At 38.9% G+C, this 19,582-nt stretch overlaps 1 protein-coding gene across 1 annotated transcript in view; it reads left to right on the top strand.

The window, feature by feature from the left end:
- Positions 1 to 19,582, top strand: part of iars1 (isoleucyl-tRNA synthetase 1) — a 67,585-nt gene that overhangs the window by 37,473 nt on the left and 10,530 nt on the right. Inside the window, exons 20-31 of the mRNA XM_027165409.2 lie at positions 73 to 193; positions 1,574 to 1,665; positions 2,179 to 2,256; positions 2,427 to 2,548; positions 5,003 to 5,105; positions 5,266 to 5,349; positions 11,767 to 11,941; positions 14,582 to 14,694; positions 15,847 to 15,942; positions 17,445 to 17,621; positions 18,165 to 18,285; positions 18,499 to 18,624. Of these exons, the coding sequence (XP_027021210.2) occupies positions 73 to 193; positions 1,574 to 1,665; positions 2,179 to 2,256; positions 2,427 to 2,548; positions 5,003 to 5,105; positions 5,266 to 5,349; positions 11,767 to 11,941; positions 14,582 to 14,694; positions 15,847 to 15,942; positions 17,445 to 17,621; positions 18,165 to 18,285; positions 18,499 to 18,624 (1,408 nt within the window). The remainder of the gene's footprint in view (positions 1 to 72; positions 194 to 1,573; positions 1,666 to 2,178; positions 2,257 to 2,426; positions 2,549 to 5,002; positions 5,106 to 5,265; positions 5,350 to 11,766; positions 11,942 to 14,581; positions 14,695 to 15,846; positions 15,943 to 17,444; positions 17,622 to 18,164; positions 18,286 to 18,498; positions 18,625 to 19,582) is intronic.

The raw sequence follows: 19,582 nt of genomic DNA, 5'->3' as shown, positions 1-19,582 counted from the left end.
AGGATGACACAGCCTGTCCTCTGGTAGCAGCAAATAACAGCACTTAATCCTGTTTTTGTCTTTGCCATTTAGGAAGAGAACATCAAGTTCCTGTATAATGAGAACACGGCCAAACCGAGCGACAACATCATGGACAAATGGATCCAGTCCTTCACACAGTCACTCATTCAGTTCTTCAAGGCCGAGATGGATGGTGAGGAACCATCAGAATTTAAAAATCTTCCTTTGCATGTGGCCCATGTGGCTCATTTTCTGTTTTTTCTGTGCACTCAGTGTTATTTATTTGACAGTTCACTTTTCTGTTCTGTTTGTCTGCTTTATACAAAAAATGGGAGTGATTAAAGCTAAAGTCTTTAGGATTTTTGTTTAAAAAAAAGATTGTTGAGTCAGAGAAGAAAATAATTCTTTATAATGTTGCTGTGACTTGGCCTGGCAATCCTGTATGTCATTCACATTCAGTGTTGTGATACACGAGTCTGTACAAACAAACCCGACTACACAGTGACTGGCAGGAACCACGGCCAATAAGAACAGAGAGAGAGTGTAAGAGTGTTAAACATTGAGCTAGTGAGGAAATGAGCCAAATTGCCTAGTAATTTCTACATTAAATCCTCAGTGATTTCGAGTAAGGTGAATTCATAAGGCATCATCTTCCATGTGTGTATTCTTTCTACATCTTTACTTTATGCATTTCACAGTTTTAGACCTGGCAACATTAATCAATAAAACTTTCAGAACTGTCATTATTTAGCACATCCTATTCAGTGCATAGAACGGTTTGGGACACACTCTAAATTCTCATTGTATACACCAAACAGTCATAAAATTAAAAAATGGCACTTGAAATCTCCTTGCAATGACTTAAGTCAACAGTAAGTTCTCAAATCTCATGTGATGGAAGCAGGAAAAATGGGCAAACGTATGAATTCAATTCAATTCAAGTTTATTTGTATAGCGCTTTTTACAATAGACATTGTCTCAAAGCAGCTTTACAGAACATAAACACAGAGCAGAAGGTAAACATAATTAATGATAAAGGAATTAACGAATAATAAAAGAAATAAGAATTAACAGAATAAAAATTCTAGATTATTATTAGATGTATATAGTTCACAGTGTGTATGTATTTATTCCCCTATGAGCAAGTCTGAGATGACTCAGGCAGCAGTGGCAAGGAAAAACTCCCTTAAATTGGTAAAGGAAGAAACCTTGAGAGGAACCGGACTCAAGGGGGAACCCATCCTCATATGGGTGACACTGGGGGTGTGATTGTAATATACAGTCAGTTAAATGTTGTATTGGTGTGAGGTTCAAGCCACTGTGAATCTGAGCCACTCTGACGAGGACAATTTTGTGGAGCCAGTGCCTTGATGGGCCAGAGCTGTTTTGGAAGCATGAGGATACCTACACAATATTTAGGTTTAGGTTTTAATGTTAAGGCTGATTTGGTGTATACTTACAGCAGTAATAATAATCTGTACAGTGGAGAAGGACACATTTAAAGACGTATGACAGTTAATTCGCACTAAAAGTGGTAAATTCTCTCTCTCTTGCGTGTGTTTTTGTGTCTCAGCCTACAGGTTGTACACCGTTGTGCCTAAGCTGGTGAAGTTTGTGGACATGCTGACTAATTGGTACGTGAGGACGAACCGCAGGCGTCTGAAGGTAGGCTGAAGTGTGACTCTCACTTCAGAGCAAGCTATTTCTACCCACTCTGTTTGATTTGAGGGCATGTTGTTATGCAACACCTCTATTAGAAGTCTAAAGCCTTCCTGAGTGATAGATTCACTATGTTATACAATGGCATGCGTTAGTTTGCGCCTCCGAAGTTCCTTTGTTTTTTATACACAAAAAAATCCATCAGAAGGTGAGGTATGGAAACATAAAGCAAAGAATTTAGTTTTGTCTTTGTAGCTTTCATTTTAATCTTATTTAGCTTTGTACTACAGATGTATATTTTAGCTGCTAAAGTAGCAGGCCAAGTGAATAAGGACGTTGCAGTTTAAAGAGTGCGCAGTCATATTCTGTAGTCTGGAAAAGACGGAAGGTTTTCAGAACATGTGAGCATGTGGTTTATAAATATTAGGGACGTATATGGTTTAACATGCGTAGTGCTGAGAGCACCATGTTGTGTTATCATGCCATTAATAATTAACATCCAACCTTTTTTTGTGTCAGGGGGAGAGTGGAACTGAAGACTGTGTCTGGGCGCTGGAGACACTCTTTAGTGTGCTGTTCTCCATGTGCAGGCTGATGGTGAGTCTGTGTGTGTGTGTGTTTGTGTGTGCACGCAGAGCTCAGTCTTAATTTAGCTTCACACTGTGTTCAGTCTCGTGGCCTTGCAGTGACTTGTGAGACAGCTCATGATAACGGAGGAAGTGATCTGAATCGGTGTGTAATAGTGTGAATGTCTGTGCCCTCTTTAGGCTCCCTTCACGCCATTCATCACCGAGCTGATGTACCAGAACCTGCATCACCTGATCGACCCCGTGTCAATAGAGGAGAAAGAAACGGCCAGCATTCACTACCTGATGCTCCCTCAGGTCAGGTACGTTGTCTCACGCTGACACTTAGAACTTTGCATCCATACATCCATTATCTCACATTATATGGCCAAAAGTATGTGAACACCCGATCATCAAACCTACATGTGCTTGTTGAACACCTCACTCCAAAACCATAGGCAATAATATTGAATATGGTTATCTAATATGGTCTGACTATCTGCCTGTCTGTATGCAGTGTGACAGATGTAAAGCACACAGGGCTTCTTGCTGTAGCTACTTTGCAGCTACTGTTAATGGAGGCCTTCATGCTTTTTTTAATTACTACATTATCTATTTCCATCAAGGAGAATTTAGATTAAAAATGATTTGTTTACTAATCAGCAATTTATTTAACTCTGAATTCGAAATAATGTTTTAAAAAAAGTCTGCAAAGGTGTTTACAAACCATATCAGAGCACCAGAGCGAACGAGATGAAGCTGACACTCACCATAAAAACTCCCTAACCTCAGGAAGAAGCTTAAGAGCAGCTGCAACACAACAAAACTCCTAACAGGGAAATAGTTCAACTTTTCCTTTCAGCAATATTTTAAATATTCTCTATATACTTTTGGCTGTAGACGAAGTAGCCGCCATTAACACAGCTGTTAAATTACCAGAAAGAAAGCATTAGATTTGTGAATACTGATGAATTCTGTCATTTAACTAAAACTGACAAGCGCACATTTCTAACAAAAGTTAATTATTTCAGTTTTGCTTAGAAGTATTGAGCTTAAAGACTGAGCGTTAGTGTTGTAATTGGGATGAGAGCATCTTGTTATTTAGTTTTCTTTAGAATGTTTTACTCTCTGCGGTCTAAGCATCACAAACTAATATTGCGTCTTACATTAGTGATGATATTCAAGAGTTAAAGGCTCATCAGCATTTACATACACTTGAATAGTTAACCTTTATATACATTCAAGTGATAACTAGTGAACTGGTTAAGATTTCACTCTATGTCTGAGGAGACTAAAATGAAGTTGTTGTTTTTTTTCAATTATTCAGATACAGACTTTACTTCATGTAATGCACTGAGGAAATGAATATTTTGATGAAGAATTAGATTGTCCTTGCAGATCTCTGGACTGGTTTCAAATGTCCTTTCTCACTTGGCTTTATTTTCTGTTATTTTCTTCTTTTCGTCTCTTTGAAAAACACTGACTGACCTTGATCCACAGATACACACAGAATCAGTCTGGTTGTTTTCTTTTTCTGAGGTGAAGCCGGATAATGACGGATAAGATGAATTCATTTGCACCGATTTGCCTCCTGTCAGGAAATGGGAAAGATAATTGTTTAGGGATGGGAGGATGGCACATTTTCTTTGCAATACTCCCTCCTGCACCCATGACTTCTGAATCCTGAGCACTGCCAAAGCTTTGTTAGGAAACTGTGCTGAGGTGTCGATCCCTTAACAGTCAGGTTATAAAACAGGACACTGAATAACTTCTTTTATTTGCCAGAAGCAGTTTTGCCACTTCTTCATTCGAAATGGTCTCCTATGATTTAAAAAAAAAAAAAAAAAAGAAGAAGAAGAAGAAAAAGTTCGGTCTTGTGTAGCTTTTTCTGAAATTGGATCTGCGACTGTGACATTGTACGAAATGACACTCGGTTAGTCTTCGTAGGTCCTTTGAGGTCAAAACAAAGCAGACGATTAGCATGCAGATCCAGAAGCCCTTGATGCACTTAGGAAATAAACTTTTCCTATGAAGGATTAGATTGTCCTTGAACATCTCTGGGCTGCTTCCAAATGTACTTTTCTCATCTGTCTGTAAGTGCATTTAATTCAATACTTTTAATGGATACGACTTTGTGCACTCGAGCGGGTTCCCGTAAGGCCTCGCAAACCCATGACCCGGCACATGTTAAAGCTGGACACTCGTGTTATTGTGAATAACTAGTGTTTGGAGCTCTGCTGAGGTGATCCACAATTAGGGGATAACACTGAAGTCATACCCTCTCTAACTGTCAACTATGTCTTTATTGTTCCGCATCATCAAGAGCATTTTTATTGTACATTCTAATGAATTAAGTGGTCGTTCCCTGGCGGTTTAACGGCAACGTTTCATGCTCTCACCATCAATGTCTAGGTTCAATTCTCTTGCAGGGAACCAACCCAGTCCGAAGTTAAAGGGAGTGTTGTGTCAGGAAAGGCATCCGGCATAAACCTGCCCCAAAATTTAATTTGTGGATCGGAGGATATACCGTGGCAACCCTGAATGGTGTTCACTTAAAGTTCAACAACATTGAATTAATTGGTAGATTCTAAAAATGATTGATATTCTGCATTCTTGACAGGAAACGCAAGGATTTGTATAAGTATTTGGGGATTGGTGCTTAGCACATTTGCCTCGAAACTATCGATTTCCTCCATGCTAACGAATTCCTTTTATTTTTTTCTGTGGCTCACTGAAAGAAGTTTTCACCAGTATTGAACTTTTGTCCTGACTTTCAGAGAGTCACTGATTGACAAGCGCATCGAGAGTGCCGTTTCCCACATGCAGTCTGTCATCGAGCTGGGCCGAGTGATCCGAGACAGGAAAACTCTCCCTGTCAAGGTGCGTCTCTATTAATCACCGCTCCCTCTTTATATAGTGCAGCTTTTAAATAAGAATCCTGTCTGATTCGCTGTAGTGACATATATCTTTCTATTTTTCCATCCTGTTTCACACAAGCCCAACTTCCAAGCCGTTCTGATGAGATGTTTTGTATTTTTAGTATCCCCTCAGGGAGGTGGTGGTCATCCATCAGGACCCCGAGGCTCTTGGAGACATTGGGTCCCTGCAGAAATACATTCTGGAGGTAATCTAGTTCACATATCACACAGCTCACACAGTTCTCGTACCTTTCAATCTCTGAACCACTTACATTCAAGCTGCATGTCAACATGTAGGGTTTTAATACATTTATAAGTTTGTGATTTTGCAGTAGCATCTTGGATGCAACCCAAAAAAAAAACAACCTGATAATGAAATTCAGTGAAACATGATTCATTTTGTCATGCTGTAAATCATCAAATCATACTGTAAAGAGTTTAAAAAACTCTTTATGTTCTTCTTTGCACTTTGCTTCTCTTTATCAATATTCTGTTTACCAATATAATAGTGACAAATTTCAGTGACTTATCTGCAGCTCAGTCATCATTAATACAAGCGCTGCTTTCGGAAAATGAACAAACTGTTTGGAGTTGATCTCGTTGGGGTGTGTGTGTGTGTGTGTGTGTGTGTGTGTGTGTGTGTGTGTGTGTGTGTGTGTGTGTGTGTGTGTGTGTGTGTGTGTGTGTGTGTGTGTGTGTGTGTGTGTGTGTGTGTGTGTGTGTGTGTGTGTGTGTGTGTGTGTGTGTGTGTGTGTGTGTGTGTGTGTGTGTGTGTGTCTTTGTTTGTACTGCCTATGGATGTTGGTACCAGATATGCTGATTTGAATATCTCACACAAATAGACTCTTCTCTTTGCAGAGAAAGGTGTGAAATACAAAAAAACATCCGATGAGTGAGTAATATTTTTGTGCCTTGTTGAGGCCAGAGGAGATTGGCTAGACTGGTTTGAACTGACATGGAGGGTACAGTCACTCTCACAGGCACTCTTTATAACTGTGGTGAGCATAAAAGATCTGGTGACAATGCACATGTCGAACACTGTGACTGATTTAGCTTCAAGAGCAGAAGAGGCCATTGTGGGCAAACATTCAAACAAACTGGTCATGAATACTGGAAAAGAGCTGGTGTTTTTTTTTTTCCTGTCTAGTCTGAGCTCTTGTCAGATACAGTTTCCTGCTCTTGGTTGACTGAAGTGGAATCTGATATTGCCTGCTGCTTCTGTAGACGGAGTTACTGTGTTCTTCACAGAAACTGGACAGTTAAACACTTGTAAAACATTACCTGGTCTTCTTTCCCCAACTTTGAACTCCCAGTTTCAGTGAGGCCGAAGCCACGGAGATAACATGATCATGGTTCATGTTCATTAGAGAAACTGAGCGGAGTATTTTTCCATTCGAACCTTCTACTCATAGGAGGACGTCATTGCTGTCTCAGCAATTATGAACCAGTTTTTTTTTATTATTATTATTACACGTTTGTCCTTCAAATCAATTTTATTACATTTTATTGTCTTATACTTTTCACATCAAAAGAAGTAAAATGAAAGCCAGTGAGATTGTATAATGCTAGCATCATGTAGAACAATTTATATCCAAATCCACAATAAATCAGATGATGTGTATATAATGGAGAACATTGATTTCATATTTTAAGTAGTACATTTTTGGAGGACTGTGCCAGGTCTACCGAGTGACAGTGTGTGTGAGATTATAACCCATATCTAGCTGATTTTAGTTGCTACTGCTAGACAGTCTCGGTTGTATCCATGGTCTTTCTTCCTGCATTGAGCATGCTGTGGCCTGATGGAGCACAGGATGTAGTTTATCAGTACGAGGTCAACGTGATTGAGCCAACACACAAAACCTGCTGTCCTTCATCCCCCAGCACAAGTGGCAAGAATGATAGTGGAGGTGGAACTCTGGTGCTAAAAATAGCTGCGCTGTCACTTCATGCCTTGCCACATGCCAGCTATTGATCTGCACGCAAACATCAGTGAATTTGTGTATGTGCTCGGTGTATAAACCACACAGCCACCGAATGTGTGCTAGTCAGGTCTCTACCGAAAACCATTATATGGTATGAAAGACATGTGCTTGTTGTAAATGACATGTTTGATGCTATGGTTACATCCCAGATGTTGTTCCTACTGCTTTTTACTGCTTTAGAAAATAGCTGTTTTAATTCGAAGTATGTGCTGTTCCATTATTTATGAGCATCATAATCATCTCAAAATAGTTTGAGGAGCACTGGTTTAAAGCTGGGATTACATGTCTGATCTGCGTTTTTGTGACTTCACTGAAGATGGAAGACATGGCGATATTTAATAGTACATTAACATGCTGTAAGTTTTATACAGTGTCTATAAACTAAACCGCAATCTTTGTGCTGTCCTCTGAACTGTATTGTAGAAAAACCCCTGCCAGCAAAGCTCTCAGAGTCTCAGGGATTTGAAACTAAATGTGTTTTTATTGAGAATCATCAAATTAACCAAGCTGGTACATGGAGCATCTGTTGAACTCAGTCTCAGTAGACCTTTGTATATCGTTTCTAGAGGTTTATTCTCCCTTTCTCAAAACTATCTACACCGCTTTAGCTCAACCCCACCCTAATTTGTACCCTGGTGTGTGCTTTTTGTTTAGAATTTATTTAACATGCATAGTGTCTCAATGTTTGAGAACGGAAGTTTATTTTTTTTGGATGTCTGGGTGGGTAAAGGATCCCATGGTGTATCACCAGATGGTGAAGACACATTTATATTGTAGTTTTCTTGCTATTATAAATTGATATCATCTAATTACTTTTTGCTAATGTTAGCAGTACACAGTGTACTAGAAAGCAATACTTGAGAAAAAGTACAAGTATCATACTAGAAAAAGACTTCGATAGAAGTGAAAGTCACCTTTTAGAATATTACTCAAGTAAAAGTCTTAAAGTATGCTTCTCCGTAGAGCGTGCGGAGCTGGGTAATACAATCTAGAAGCAGTGATTCGCCAAACCTCCCTTATTGCAGTCGCACACATTTCTTCTGATTTTATTTTGTAGTAACGAGTAACAAAGATGCTTAGTGGAAATATAACGGCGTAAAAGTATACATTTTATCTAGGAAATGTGGTGGAGTAAAAGTGAAAGTTGACATAAATTTAAATAGCGAAGTGAAGTACAGATGTGTACTCCGTTACATTACAACACTGGCAGTACATGATGCCAAGGTGAACTTCACAGTTGACCCATAATGTAGCTAAATAACATGGCAATGATGCAACATGACATGGATGAGCTGCTGTGCTGCTAGTTTTTATATGTGTGTTGTATGTTGTGATGTGTTAGATGACTATTATACGGTGGCCGAGAAATTGTTTAATTTCATGTACTAATAGTACGATGGCCGAGAAGTCCAAAACACATTAACAAATCCGAAAACACAACGACAATTCAGACAACCCGGAAACGGTAGGTATAGTTTGCGAATGGAAACTTACCAATCATCGGACAAGACACCTGTCATTCACCTGCATATCTTGAATGACAGGTCTCTTGTACAATGATCGGTAAGTTTCAACTCACAAACTATACCTACCTTTTCAGGGTTGTCTGAATCGTTGTGTGTTAATGTTAATGTGTGTTTGGATTTGTTAATAGTTAATAGATTTGTTGTTTTGTTTTTGAATTTGTCAATGTGTTTTGCACTTCTCTGGCCACCGTACTATTAGTACATGAAACTAAACAATGAATCTTCTTAACGAAACACAGATGATGCGAGTCTCCTGTTCGGGCCTTAAATATACGCCAATATGCCTATGCATTCAGAAACTAATATTTTCCATGGCCATTGTTTTAACCATATAAACAATATGGTATTGAATATGTGTGATGTTGCTGTCATGGCCACTCCAATATATCCTCTCTCCAGGTTCCCTGCAGTTATTTGGGCTGCCATTTAGAAAGAAGCCTAAAAACAGCTGTGTACTAAGGCTGAGCATTTCTAACCCTTCCTGTAGGAAGGACTGATGCTTACAGTCAGTTCAGCACAGTTATTAGCCTCAGCATGAGTGAGGAGACTAAGCCAGCGTGTAGAGCTGCTGGAGGTTATTGATGCCAGGCGCTTCTCAGTAGCAGCACTATGTAGATATGACCTTTGTTCAGACTCTCTGACATGACACTCATGACCATAATCAAAGTTGATGATCATGTCTGACATGTCTTAACAATATTACATCACGTTTATTTGTTTATTTTATTAAAATTTTTTGGTTTACAACAACAACAACAAAAAAGTTAGCGATAAATAGATAGATATGAACCTCCATACTTGTGCCTTACTCCTTTCAGAAGTTCTGACTGTTTAGTTTATACGAGCTAGCTGTCTAGCAGTGCAAGGGACCTTTCGAATTAAAATACTTTTAGAAAGTCTGTAAATGATGCTAACTGTCTGGCAAGCAAATGCAAATGTGAGTTCTGAACATTTATGTGCCGTTTAATAATAACTTTAAGAATAACTATCATTTATAAATTCCAGATTTCGCAAATGTCAAGTACATTTGTAAATTAGCTTTCAGTCTAGCATTAAAGCTGTGGAACGAGAATTTATGGATAGGAATCCTTTAATAATTTATATTTGCTAGCTGGCTAATGTTGGTAATGATACTGTGAGGTTTTTGAATGAGGATTCAGGACAGTTGTTGTTCCCTGAATTCATAAGAAAATAAGATGTTTCACATGCTGCTAGTTTGTCATGAGATGATTTCTTACCCCATCTTTTTTCTTTTTAGAAATATGTGAGGCACGAGTTTCTGCATGTAGCTTCTGTTCTTTGTCTTTCTTTCTCATCAGTATATATAGTTAAGGCCAGTCTGTTATCTCTTGTTAGAGTATTCCAAGAACATCTCTTGTTGATGGATTCCATTCCATTGATTTCAGGATTTCAGTATTGATCAAGCATCAGTGCAGTTTAGATGAATACTTTTTGTTCCCACATTGTTACTTGTTTGTGCTGCATCTCGCCTTTCATCTTGCTGCAATATTCATGTGGTATTCATTCCTGCAGGCTTTTTAGGTGTGTGTGTGTGTGTGTGTGTGTGTGTGTGTGTGTGTGTGTGTGTGTGTGTGTGTGTGTGTGTGTGTGTGTGTGTGTGTGTGTGTTGTCCATTGAAAAAGTAGCCATTTTAGTACCATATGTTTCTTTAAATTGCATTTTTTTCCCCCCTTGTAGCAGCTTTACTATTTTCATGATGACTGCATCTCAATATGAAATATATCCAGTAGTCAAATAGAGTTGTCAGTGAGTGTCTTCAAATATCTTAATTAAACAACATCTTAAATCTCTGCCTCATAAAGTTAAGGCATTGAGCTATGCTGTGACATCCAGTGAATTTTTATAGCTTACTTTACAATGTTTTAATTCAGGTCATTTACAGAATATGGCAGACGCCCTTATCCAGAGCGACTCATTTTTATCTCATTTTATACAATTGAGTAATTAAGGGTTAAATTCCTTGTTTAAGGGCCCAACAGTGGCAGCTTGGTTAACCTGGGATTTGAACTTACAGCCTCCTGATCAGTAGTCCCACACTAAAATCACTGAGCTACCTCGTCCCCATCACACAGACTTCAACATGTCTTTGTGTTGTATCTGTTAACTGGATATGACTTGAAATGTTGGATTATTGACCTCATGTTAGCGAACGGGAAATCTTTAGTAAATTTTGCTAGTTATTTTAAGTATACTGTCCAGACACGCAATCCAGTTGCACATAGTGATTGTGAATAAAACATGGACGGCTCAGTCTCAAGTTCTACATATGAATGTCTGGGCAGCAGCCGAGGCTGTTATGGCTTTCCAGTTAAGGCTATAAAGAACCAGTCTCAATGTTTATGCTTGGCTGTTCAATACAAAACTGTGCGTATAAGGCAAAAGGACTTTCCTTCACAACTATCTTTTGTATTTGTGAAGTCTAATCCTATGTGCTGAATCACACTGGATCGCATTATACAACTTTGAATTGTGTAATACTGAAGTGTGGGCTGTTTTTAAGTGTATCTTTTGTACATCAGCTCATCAATCACAAATGTAAATATCCTTCATGTGGTCTTGGGAGATGTCATTTACACTCCACACTAATGGAAGCACAGTGAGTTGAGATATATGGATGCTACACCACAGACCGGTAATTTTGCTTCCTTAAATAGATTGAATTCTAGCATTTGTTATCGAAGCTTTATGTGAAGTACAGCCTCTTTGTGTCATTTAAAAATTCCTGCTCCTACCTGGTAGCCCACCATTTACCTAATCCGCTGTACCGCAGCTATTATACACCACCTATCTTTTTGTATAGTGTCTTGCATCCTTGTTCTGAGTGCTATTGATGTGCTTTGTTAAGTGCAAACATTTTAACCTGTAAACATTTTAATGCATGCGCTTACTTCACTGCATCAGCAAAATCATTCAGCGCACTTATTTCTCTAATGTTTTGTTTGATAACGATCGATAAGTGAAAGCCCCCGGCACAAGGCAATATACCGTAACGTAATATCTACAAGCCCATACTGCCTCCGCACTCTCGCTTCACCTGCTGTATATTAATTTACTGAATCATGCTTCTAATGGGCGCTTTCTCTGTTTGCAGGAGCTGAACGTGCGCCAGCTCACCCTGTCCACAGATAAAGATAAATACGGCATTCAGCTGCGGGCCGAGCCTGACCACATGGTGCTCGGAAAGAGGCTGAAAGGAGCGTTCAAATCGGTCTCAGCCGCCATCAAGGAACTGAAAAGCGAACAGCTGGAGAACTTCCAAAAAATGGGTGTGTACCACCACCACTTTAAACCTGTGCTTCCACAGTGCTTCAATCACACAGGGGTTTAACAGTATTGTAAACTGTGCATCCATTTAAAAGGTTATTACAGAGTGAAATACAAGGTAAGTCATTACAACTAATGTTGCATACACAGACCTTTGACAAATGAATTGGTGGCCTACCATGAGACTCCAGAAGAGCTTTGGTACATCGGTCTAAAGGGACAAACACTGCTCTTTTAACAGATTTCCTCAGTTGATGCTTTGCAGAGAGTGATATAGTGATAGTGCTGTCTTACCTACCAGGAGAAAGCTCACCATAGGTGCATAGGATGAGATTTGCTGTCTGCAACAGCTGTAGTATATTATTTACATTTTTTTTTATACTCAGCAACACCATTCAGTGAGCTGTTGTTCCCTGTGGGTAGGGGTGGAGTCAACCTGGAAGTAACCACGCTGATCAGGATAAAATTGTTTCGTCTTAGCATGAAGGCAATCAGTAAGAAGAGATTTGTTTTGGTTTGCAGTGACCCACCGAAGGGACAAATAGAATCGAATCATGCCAGCAAACAACAGGACCATTGTTTTTCATTTAAAATTGTCACCAGTCTACAGCGAATGTATCAATGATGACTCATTTGTGTGTTTCAAAGCAGTGTGTACCATGCACAAATTTTCTCATTTTAATTTCTGGCTGCCTTGCAAATCCTTTGGAAACAAAATCTCTCTGAATATCCTGTTCACACACCATTATCGTCACTCGTTCATATTGGAAAGCAGTGAACCCAGGTGTACATAATGACGTGGAGCATAATAAAACCAGATATTTGTATTGTTAGGATGTCAGTTTGAAACTGATTTTTTTTTCCTTCATGGTATTAATGAAGAAAACATCAATCCTAAGTCATAACACAAGTGAGTTTAAAAAGCATTTTCAAAGAAAAAGTCTTTTCTTAGCTGTTTTTAATTCATTTATTTTTCTTTTCTTTTTAATCCCATTTTTTTGACTTCCTTTTGTAGGAATGGTGATAACTGGTCTAACTTTATGTATTTTATATATATAACAAAATTCTTATTATCCTCCAAGCAGAATAGTTGCCAGTATACAGTATATAACTACATATTTTGGTGCATGCATTAAAGGGTAAATGCAAAATTTAAATGGTTTAATATGTTTATAGGTTTGCAGTGATTCCAGTATTTAACATTTTTTCAGATGACTGTGAGACTTTAGTTTGTTTGTTTTTTTTTGGCATGTATTATGCACAGTGCTTTTGATGTGTTACATTCATAGCTGTTGTGTATTTTTTCTGGTTAGTGAGTGAGGTAGTGAGTGTAAACAAGTCTCAAACTTTCTGTAATGTTTGTCCTCCAGATCAGATCATTTGATGTGAGAAGTTTTAAGGTGGATTGTTTTGGACCTTTGAGGAACATTACCAATAAATGTTTTAAGATAATCTGCAGTATGAGCTATAGAAGAGAGGCTGGGGTTTGATTTCTTACCAGCACAGACTAGATCCGTGCAGCATATCAGCGGATTGCAAGATGTCAGGTGAGACTCACTTCTCTGACACATCTGTAACACATCAGCTGGTACTGAGAATATAGGTGAACAAGGTGGATTTTACGCTCATCTCAACACCAGCGGAGGAGAAAGGGAAAGAAGCATACATCATACATCAACGTGTCAATGCACAGGTTACACAATAGGAGACACAATAGAGCTGTAGGGTTTTTATTTATTTATTTATTTTTAATGAAGGGTAACATTTTCTGTAGCCTTATCGTTTTAGTGTCGAGAGATTAGATTTTAGCGATCCTATCTAAGACCATCATCAACCATGACCAAAGAGTCCATCCCTGAAACTGGCAGGTGCAGAAAAGTATTTCTTAATAATAATAGCTTGCATCCTCGCATTGTAACGATTTTGCCTGAGAAGGATCGTTGTGCACAAGGGTCAGAAGGGAATTGCATCAGTTTGTGATTCTGATATTTTAGGTAGGAAGCTGCTTTTCTGGACTTCAAGCTGAAAAGTCATCACAGTCTCTACCTAAAGTGGGCGGTAGTTTTTAATAAGCTGTGCGTTACCTGCCGTTCTGCTTCCTTTAGCCCCGAGCGCCAGAACGAAAGAGCAGAGAAGAGCAAACCCAAGCGTAGAGATCTCCGATTAGCACGAGGATCTGATTGCGGTGTTTCAGCACTCCTGCTTCAAAAGCACTTTCACACCTCTTTTACAGAACATCGGCGCTTTAATTAGGCACGACGTGGGACGAGGCTATGAAATGTGACACGAACGGGTCAGAGCAGGATAAGTGCACAGTTCAAGAACAAAGAACCAGAGAACTAAAGCTGACATTTTGTGTAGATAAGCCTCGTTTTTAACGACAAACAAACGTTTAAATGGTGTTTTGTAACATTTTGGTTAGTGTTGGAAGATGGTGTGTATTTTGGCTTATTGAAGAATGAAAAAAAAGTGTGCATGTAAATTCTTTAAATTTTTATTTTTTTTCCTCATGATTTTTGGAATGTTTTTGTGACCTTTTACAAAATTATTATTTTTATACATTTTTTTTGTTCCTAATTTTTTGTACCTAATTTTACATGACATTTCACACGCGTCTCAAAAAGTTTCTCCTTGTCTCCCAGGCTGTATTACAGTTGATGGACACGAGCTGCGTGAGGAAGATTTGCGGCTGATGTACACCTTTGATCAAAAATCAGACACAGCCACGCAATATGAGGCGCATTCAGACGGGCAGGTAATGATGCAAAATGTCTCTGTCGCTCACAACAACCCAGTGCACCCTGTTTATGACTGATGACACTCTGGTGAACAAGACATCTTATAAATGTCTGTTAAATTTGCCCACATTGTGTGAAATATTTCTCAATATTTTAAATATTCACTGTATTCTGCTCAAGCTAGCGACATCGCGTTAGGTGACGTAGTTTGCCGTTGACTTGGAAACGGCTTATACTCCCAGTTATTAAAAACCCATTAGTGTTCCATTTGAGATGATAGTTTGTCACTCCATAAAATTCCATAGAGTAAGTAGTGCATAGTGTAAGAAGGTATGAGCATTGTGTATAGTATGTCGTTTGGGACACAAGGTTGCTGATTAGGTTCTAGTGAGACTTATGACCTACACTGGCTGATGTCTAATGTAGTTCAGAAGAGATTCAGCATAACCCTGACAGCTCATTTGTAGGCTTTTGTGGTTTCAGTTCCACTAGCCAAACATGGCCAGCAATACTGAGCTAGTCGATTATGTCATTTATGTTTCAACCTGTGACTATTGTCAGCTCTGTTTGGCCATGATTTCACTAGTCAGCGTTCAAGTGATGGAACACAATGCAATTAAAAGAAAATAGCCCGAAAAAGAAGCCAGTAGCCCTTGTTCTAAGAGAAAAATGTAAGTGAATGGAAATGAGTTCACCATGTGGTCCAAAATTAACATCTGTTGATCCAGCACGTGGTGATTTCAGACACAGTTTTATCACGTTAAACATTTCATTCATTTAGATGTATCCATTGGACAAAGTGAATGAAGAGTTGGTTCAATGGGAAAGATTTGTTCAAGAGTCAGTTCTTGCTCCTTTGAACAAAATCATGAAGTATTTAAAATTGAGATTGCGGTCGAGTGTTGTCGTGATTTGAGGTGGGTTTGGGCAATGTTTGTATGCAGCAAATTGTCTCTTAACTGCAGTCTACTTTAGTAAAACTAAAGAGTCTATGATGAGAGACTATGTTAAGGGGAACATGGGATATTTTGATATTTCAGTTCAAGCACACTGTCAAGAATTAAAATTCACCAGTAAGTAAAACTCAAGTGTGTCTTCCACAGCAAGGGGTTTATTTAGTCAAGGTGTGTAATAATATTGGGATTTCTTTTTTTCTTTTTTTGCTTTAGCTCTTGGTGCTGTTAGACATCACTCCTGATCAATCGATGGTAGATGAAGGCGTGGCTCGAGAAGTTATAAACCGCATCCAAAAACTGCGCAAGAAGGTAAGAACGCATGACGACGTTTCCTCATTAATTCCATTACAATCAGTGTTTAACATTTTAAATGAACGAGGCGCCTTTCCAAGGTTAAAGTAAAATTAAGGGAATAATTGTTTGAATGGCTCAAGATAAATCTAACAGAAAGACTTTTGTCTCTTATCTTTATTCCTCTGGCATCACTCCACCCAGTATGTTTGCCTTTCTCTTCCCTCTTGGGGTCTGGCTCATTTGCCTTTCCCAGGCTCGGAGCATTGCTATTTGAAAAGAAAAAGAAAAACACACTTTTTCCACTCCAGAATTACATGTGCATGGAGCAGAGCAGGCTTAATAAGCTTAATTACCCGGTCCACTCGAAGACATATGCTGCTTTTTGAAGTGTTATGGAGATCAGGAAAGTAAGACGGATTTCCTTCTACCCTCCTTTTTTGTCCCCCTTCCTTAATAAACAAACTTTTTTCCATTCCAGCCTGTTGCCTGGTGCGTGCCATGTATGTTCTGTACATGTGAAAGGGAAGGGGGTCTCTGGCACCGGGCCAAGCCTGAATTCCTTTCTTATTGAAACTCTGAAAAACAGGAGGAATTTTCCATGGGAGGGAATTAGAGTTTTTGTTATCCTTTCCTTAAAGGAGGCAGTAACTGGTGGGGGTCCAGCATTGAGAATGTTTGAGGAAAAATAAAACTCTTCGTTTACGGTGTTATAGCCCATTTTAGTGTATGAAGACTAAAATTCCAGAAAGTTCCACCATTGTTTTGGCTGTTTTTAATGGTGCTTGGGTATGAATGTGGTTTAGGTGTTTAAAAAAAAAAGGTGGGAATTAATAGTGCTTTCTCCATAAAGTTAGAAGCTGTAAGAAAAATATTTAAAAAAGTAAAATATTTTTGTCTTAAGTATGTAGATGTTAAGAACCAGTTATGTCTCTATCCTGCTCCTTGCTTATATTTCAGGGAGCTTTTTGTTGAAGTGCTTACATTGCTTACAACTGAAATCTAATACTGGTTTCATTTTGGGAAAATTCTCTCTGGTGTTCTATCTTGAATAAGTATTTTGATGCTTTAGTATGATGTTATTCCCTCTCACCCCACCCCCTCTATTTAAATTCAACTCAATATCAAGATATCAAGTTTAAGTCCTAGCACTGGACCATTGTTGGACTGTTGAGTAAGACAGTGAGGCACAAGATCCCTTTCTAGAACCTTCAAACTGATTGTCCCTCAGAGCTGGAATGAACCTCCAGCATCACTCCAGACTAACGATTCAACTCTTCTTCTATGTTAACACTGCTTGTAATTTCCTCTGCTTGATATTGTATTTATTTTCTCATTTCCGATATCTAAGCCACATTGGATAAAAGTGTCCGCTAAATGAATATGTAAGAGAGGCAGCCTCTATACATGAAACGGATTCAGATCTTCAGCTGTTCAAAATAATAGCAAATGTGTACAATATGCTGGAGCCAATGGGGATATTAGGCTTCAAGTGACGTTTCCTCTCTTGTATTCTCAAGGGTCATCTGGTCCCATCTGACGAGATCACTGTGTACTACAGCTCCGAGCCTGCAGGTGATTACCTAGACAAAGTGATCCAGGCTCATTCAGACTTTATCCTTGCCACTACGAAGGCTCCTTTGAAGCCTTATCCTGTGCCCAAAAATGCCAGTGTGATTGTCCAAGAAAAAACTCAGGTAAACACTCTTGTATTTAGTTATCCACTATTTTTGAAATGTACACTATATGGCCAAAGACCTGGCCATCACATCCATACATCCTTGTTTAACATCATCTTCCAGGTTTCGACTGCCATTGCTGTAATATTAACCTCCTCTGTTCTGGGAAGCCTCATTCAGCCGCAAGAGCATTAGTGAGGTCAGGCAGTCGTGATGACCTTTAAAATGAAGTGGAATACTCTCTGACCCCAGGTGTTAAGTGGGGTGGACGTCAGGGATCTGTGGAAGACACCCGAGTTTTTCCACTCCAACGTTCCCAAACCATGTCTTCGGTTTTGGTGATTTGTGCCCATTAATTCCACTGAAGGAAATGTCTAATTCTACAGTATACACAGACTTATTACATTAATACAATTGTGCGCTTCCATATTTGTAGCAACGGTTTGCAGAAGGACTGTACATGGGTGTGATGGTCAGGTGTCAACATATTTTTGGCCATGTTGTGTATTTCGGTGGTGACTTTGACCAGGTTATTGAGTACATGTTGTGTTTTGGGTGTAGTTGAAGGGTTCTGACCTGGATTTGACCATCGTTAAGGGAGCAGTGGTCTTCAGAGCACCTCTCACAGGCCCTGCATGCCCTTACGTCAACCTCCGTGTCAATCTCGACAATAAACGACAAGGTAAAGAGATCCTCATGTATAATGGCTGGTGGATTATTCAGCAGGGACACCTACACTGTAGCCTGTATGGAGTTGGTGTGATTCAATTCCATATCCATGCCAGTCATCATCTGTCCCATTTTAAGGAAAATCTAAAATGCTTTTGTTCGCCTTAAACATCTTTTTGTTGCTCCAGCATTAAACCGACTGATTTTATTTACCCCTTTCTCTCAGAGGGAATGGTTCTGCTGGAAAATCCCATGGGAGACAACACACTGGATGTAGAGAAGCTTAAGATGGTTTGCCGCAGCATTTTCAAACTCAACAGCACTTCTTTGGCCATTTTCAGTGAGACTATTGGTAAGAGAGGCATTTTACACATCACTCTCCTATTACACATAAATATAACAGTTGTTTAGTGTGTGCTGGTTGTAGATGGGGCATTTTGAGTTGGTGCTTTTGAAAATAATAATAACAATGAGGAGGATGATGATAATTTGTCTTCTTTCATGAAAATATTAGTTTAAATATGAAGAAATTTCGAGCACTTTTTAAGTGAGCACTGCTGTGCTTTTCTGAATGAAGCTGATTATGCAGTTCCTGTCCCAGTGCCAGTCACAGACCCATTCTACACAACACACAGATTCCACTACACAATAAACATGTCCATCATTTCCTTTTATCAAAAAAGAATGAACGTTAATAGGCAGAAATGCCAACAAAAGAAAGAATAAATGAGGTGATACTACGTGGACAATTGAGAGACGAGGAAATAACAAGAAAGTGGAAAGAAAGAGAAACATTTTTAATCAGAATGTTTAAACATTTGGAGGGAGAAAAAGAGAGAAGGGAAGAGAGTCATTTTAAAAAGAAGGAAAGAGAGAGGGAGAGAAATACTGAGAAAGAAAGAAAAACGAAAATAATAAGTAAGAAAAAAAGGAATGGAAGGATAGAAATACACAGAAAGAAAGAAAGAAAGAAAGAAAGAAAGAAAGAAAGAAAGGAGGCTGCTGTACAGTGAGAACTGTAATCACATTGCTGTCTGATCTGATTGATGTGAACGCAGTGTGAAGATTTGCGTGTAATTGATGCAGGTTGTTTCTGACACACTGGTGCACATGTGCTGACTCATTCTTCCACACCAACCCTGTTCTTCTGGGGCTTTTCATCTAGGACATCACATGCAGTGAGAGGATGAAAGTGCATAGAACTAGATAAATATATAAATATAACGAGCTTCTGGAACAGACAGTACTCCATCTATTAGCAATTTTAACTACAGCTCCATCATTTTTTTAATTTGCATTTTTTGTGATCA

The sequence above is a fragment of the Tachysurus fulvidraco genome, chromosome 2 (genome assembly GCF_022655615.1).
Source record: "Tachysurus fulvidraco isolate hzauxx_2018 chromosome 2, HZAU_PFXX_2.0, whole genome shotgun sequence".
Lineage (NCBI taxonomy): Eukaryota > Metazoa > Chordata > Actinopteri > Siluriformes > Bagridae > Tachysurus > Tachysurus fulvidraco.
The sequence above is the reverse complement of the archived record's forward strand: the minus strand, read 5'-3'. Positions and strand labels throughout refer to the sequence as shown.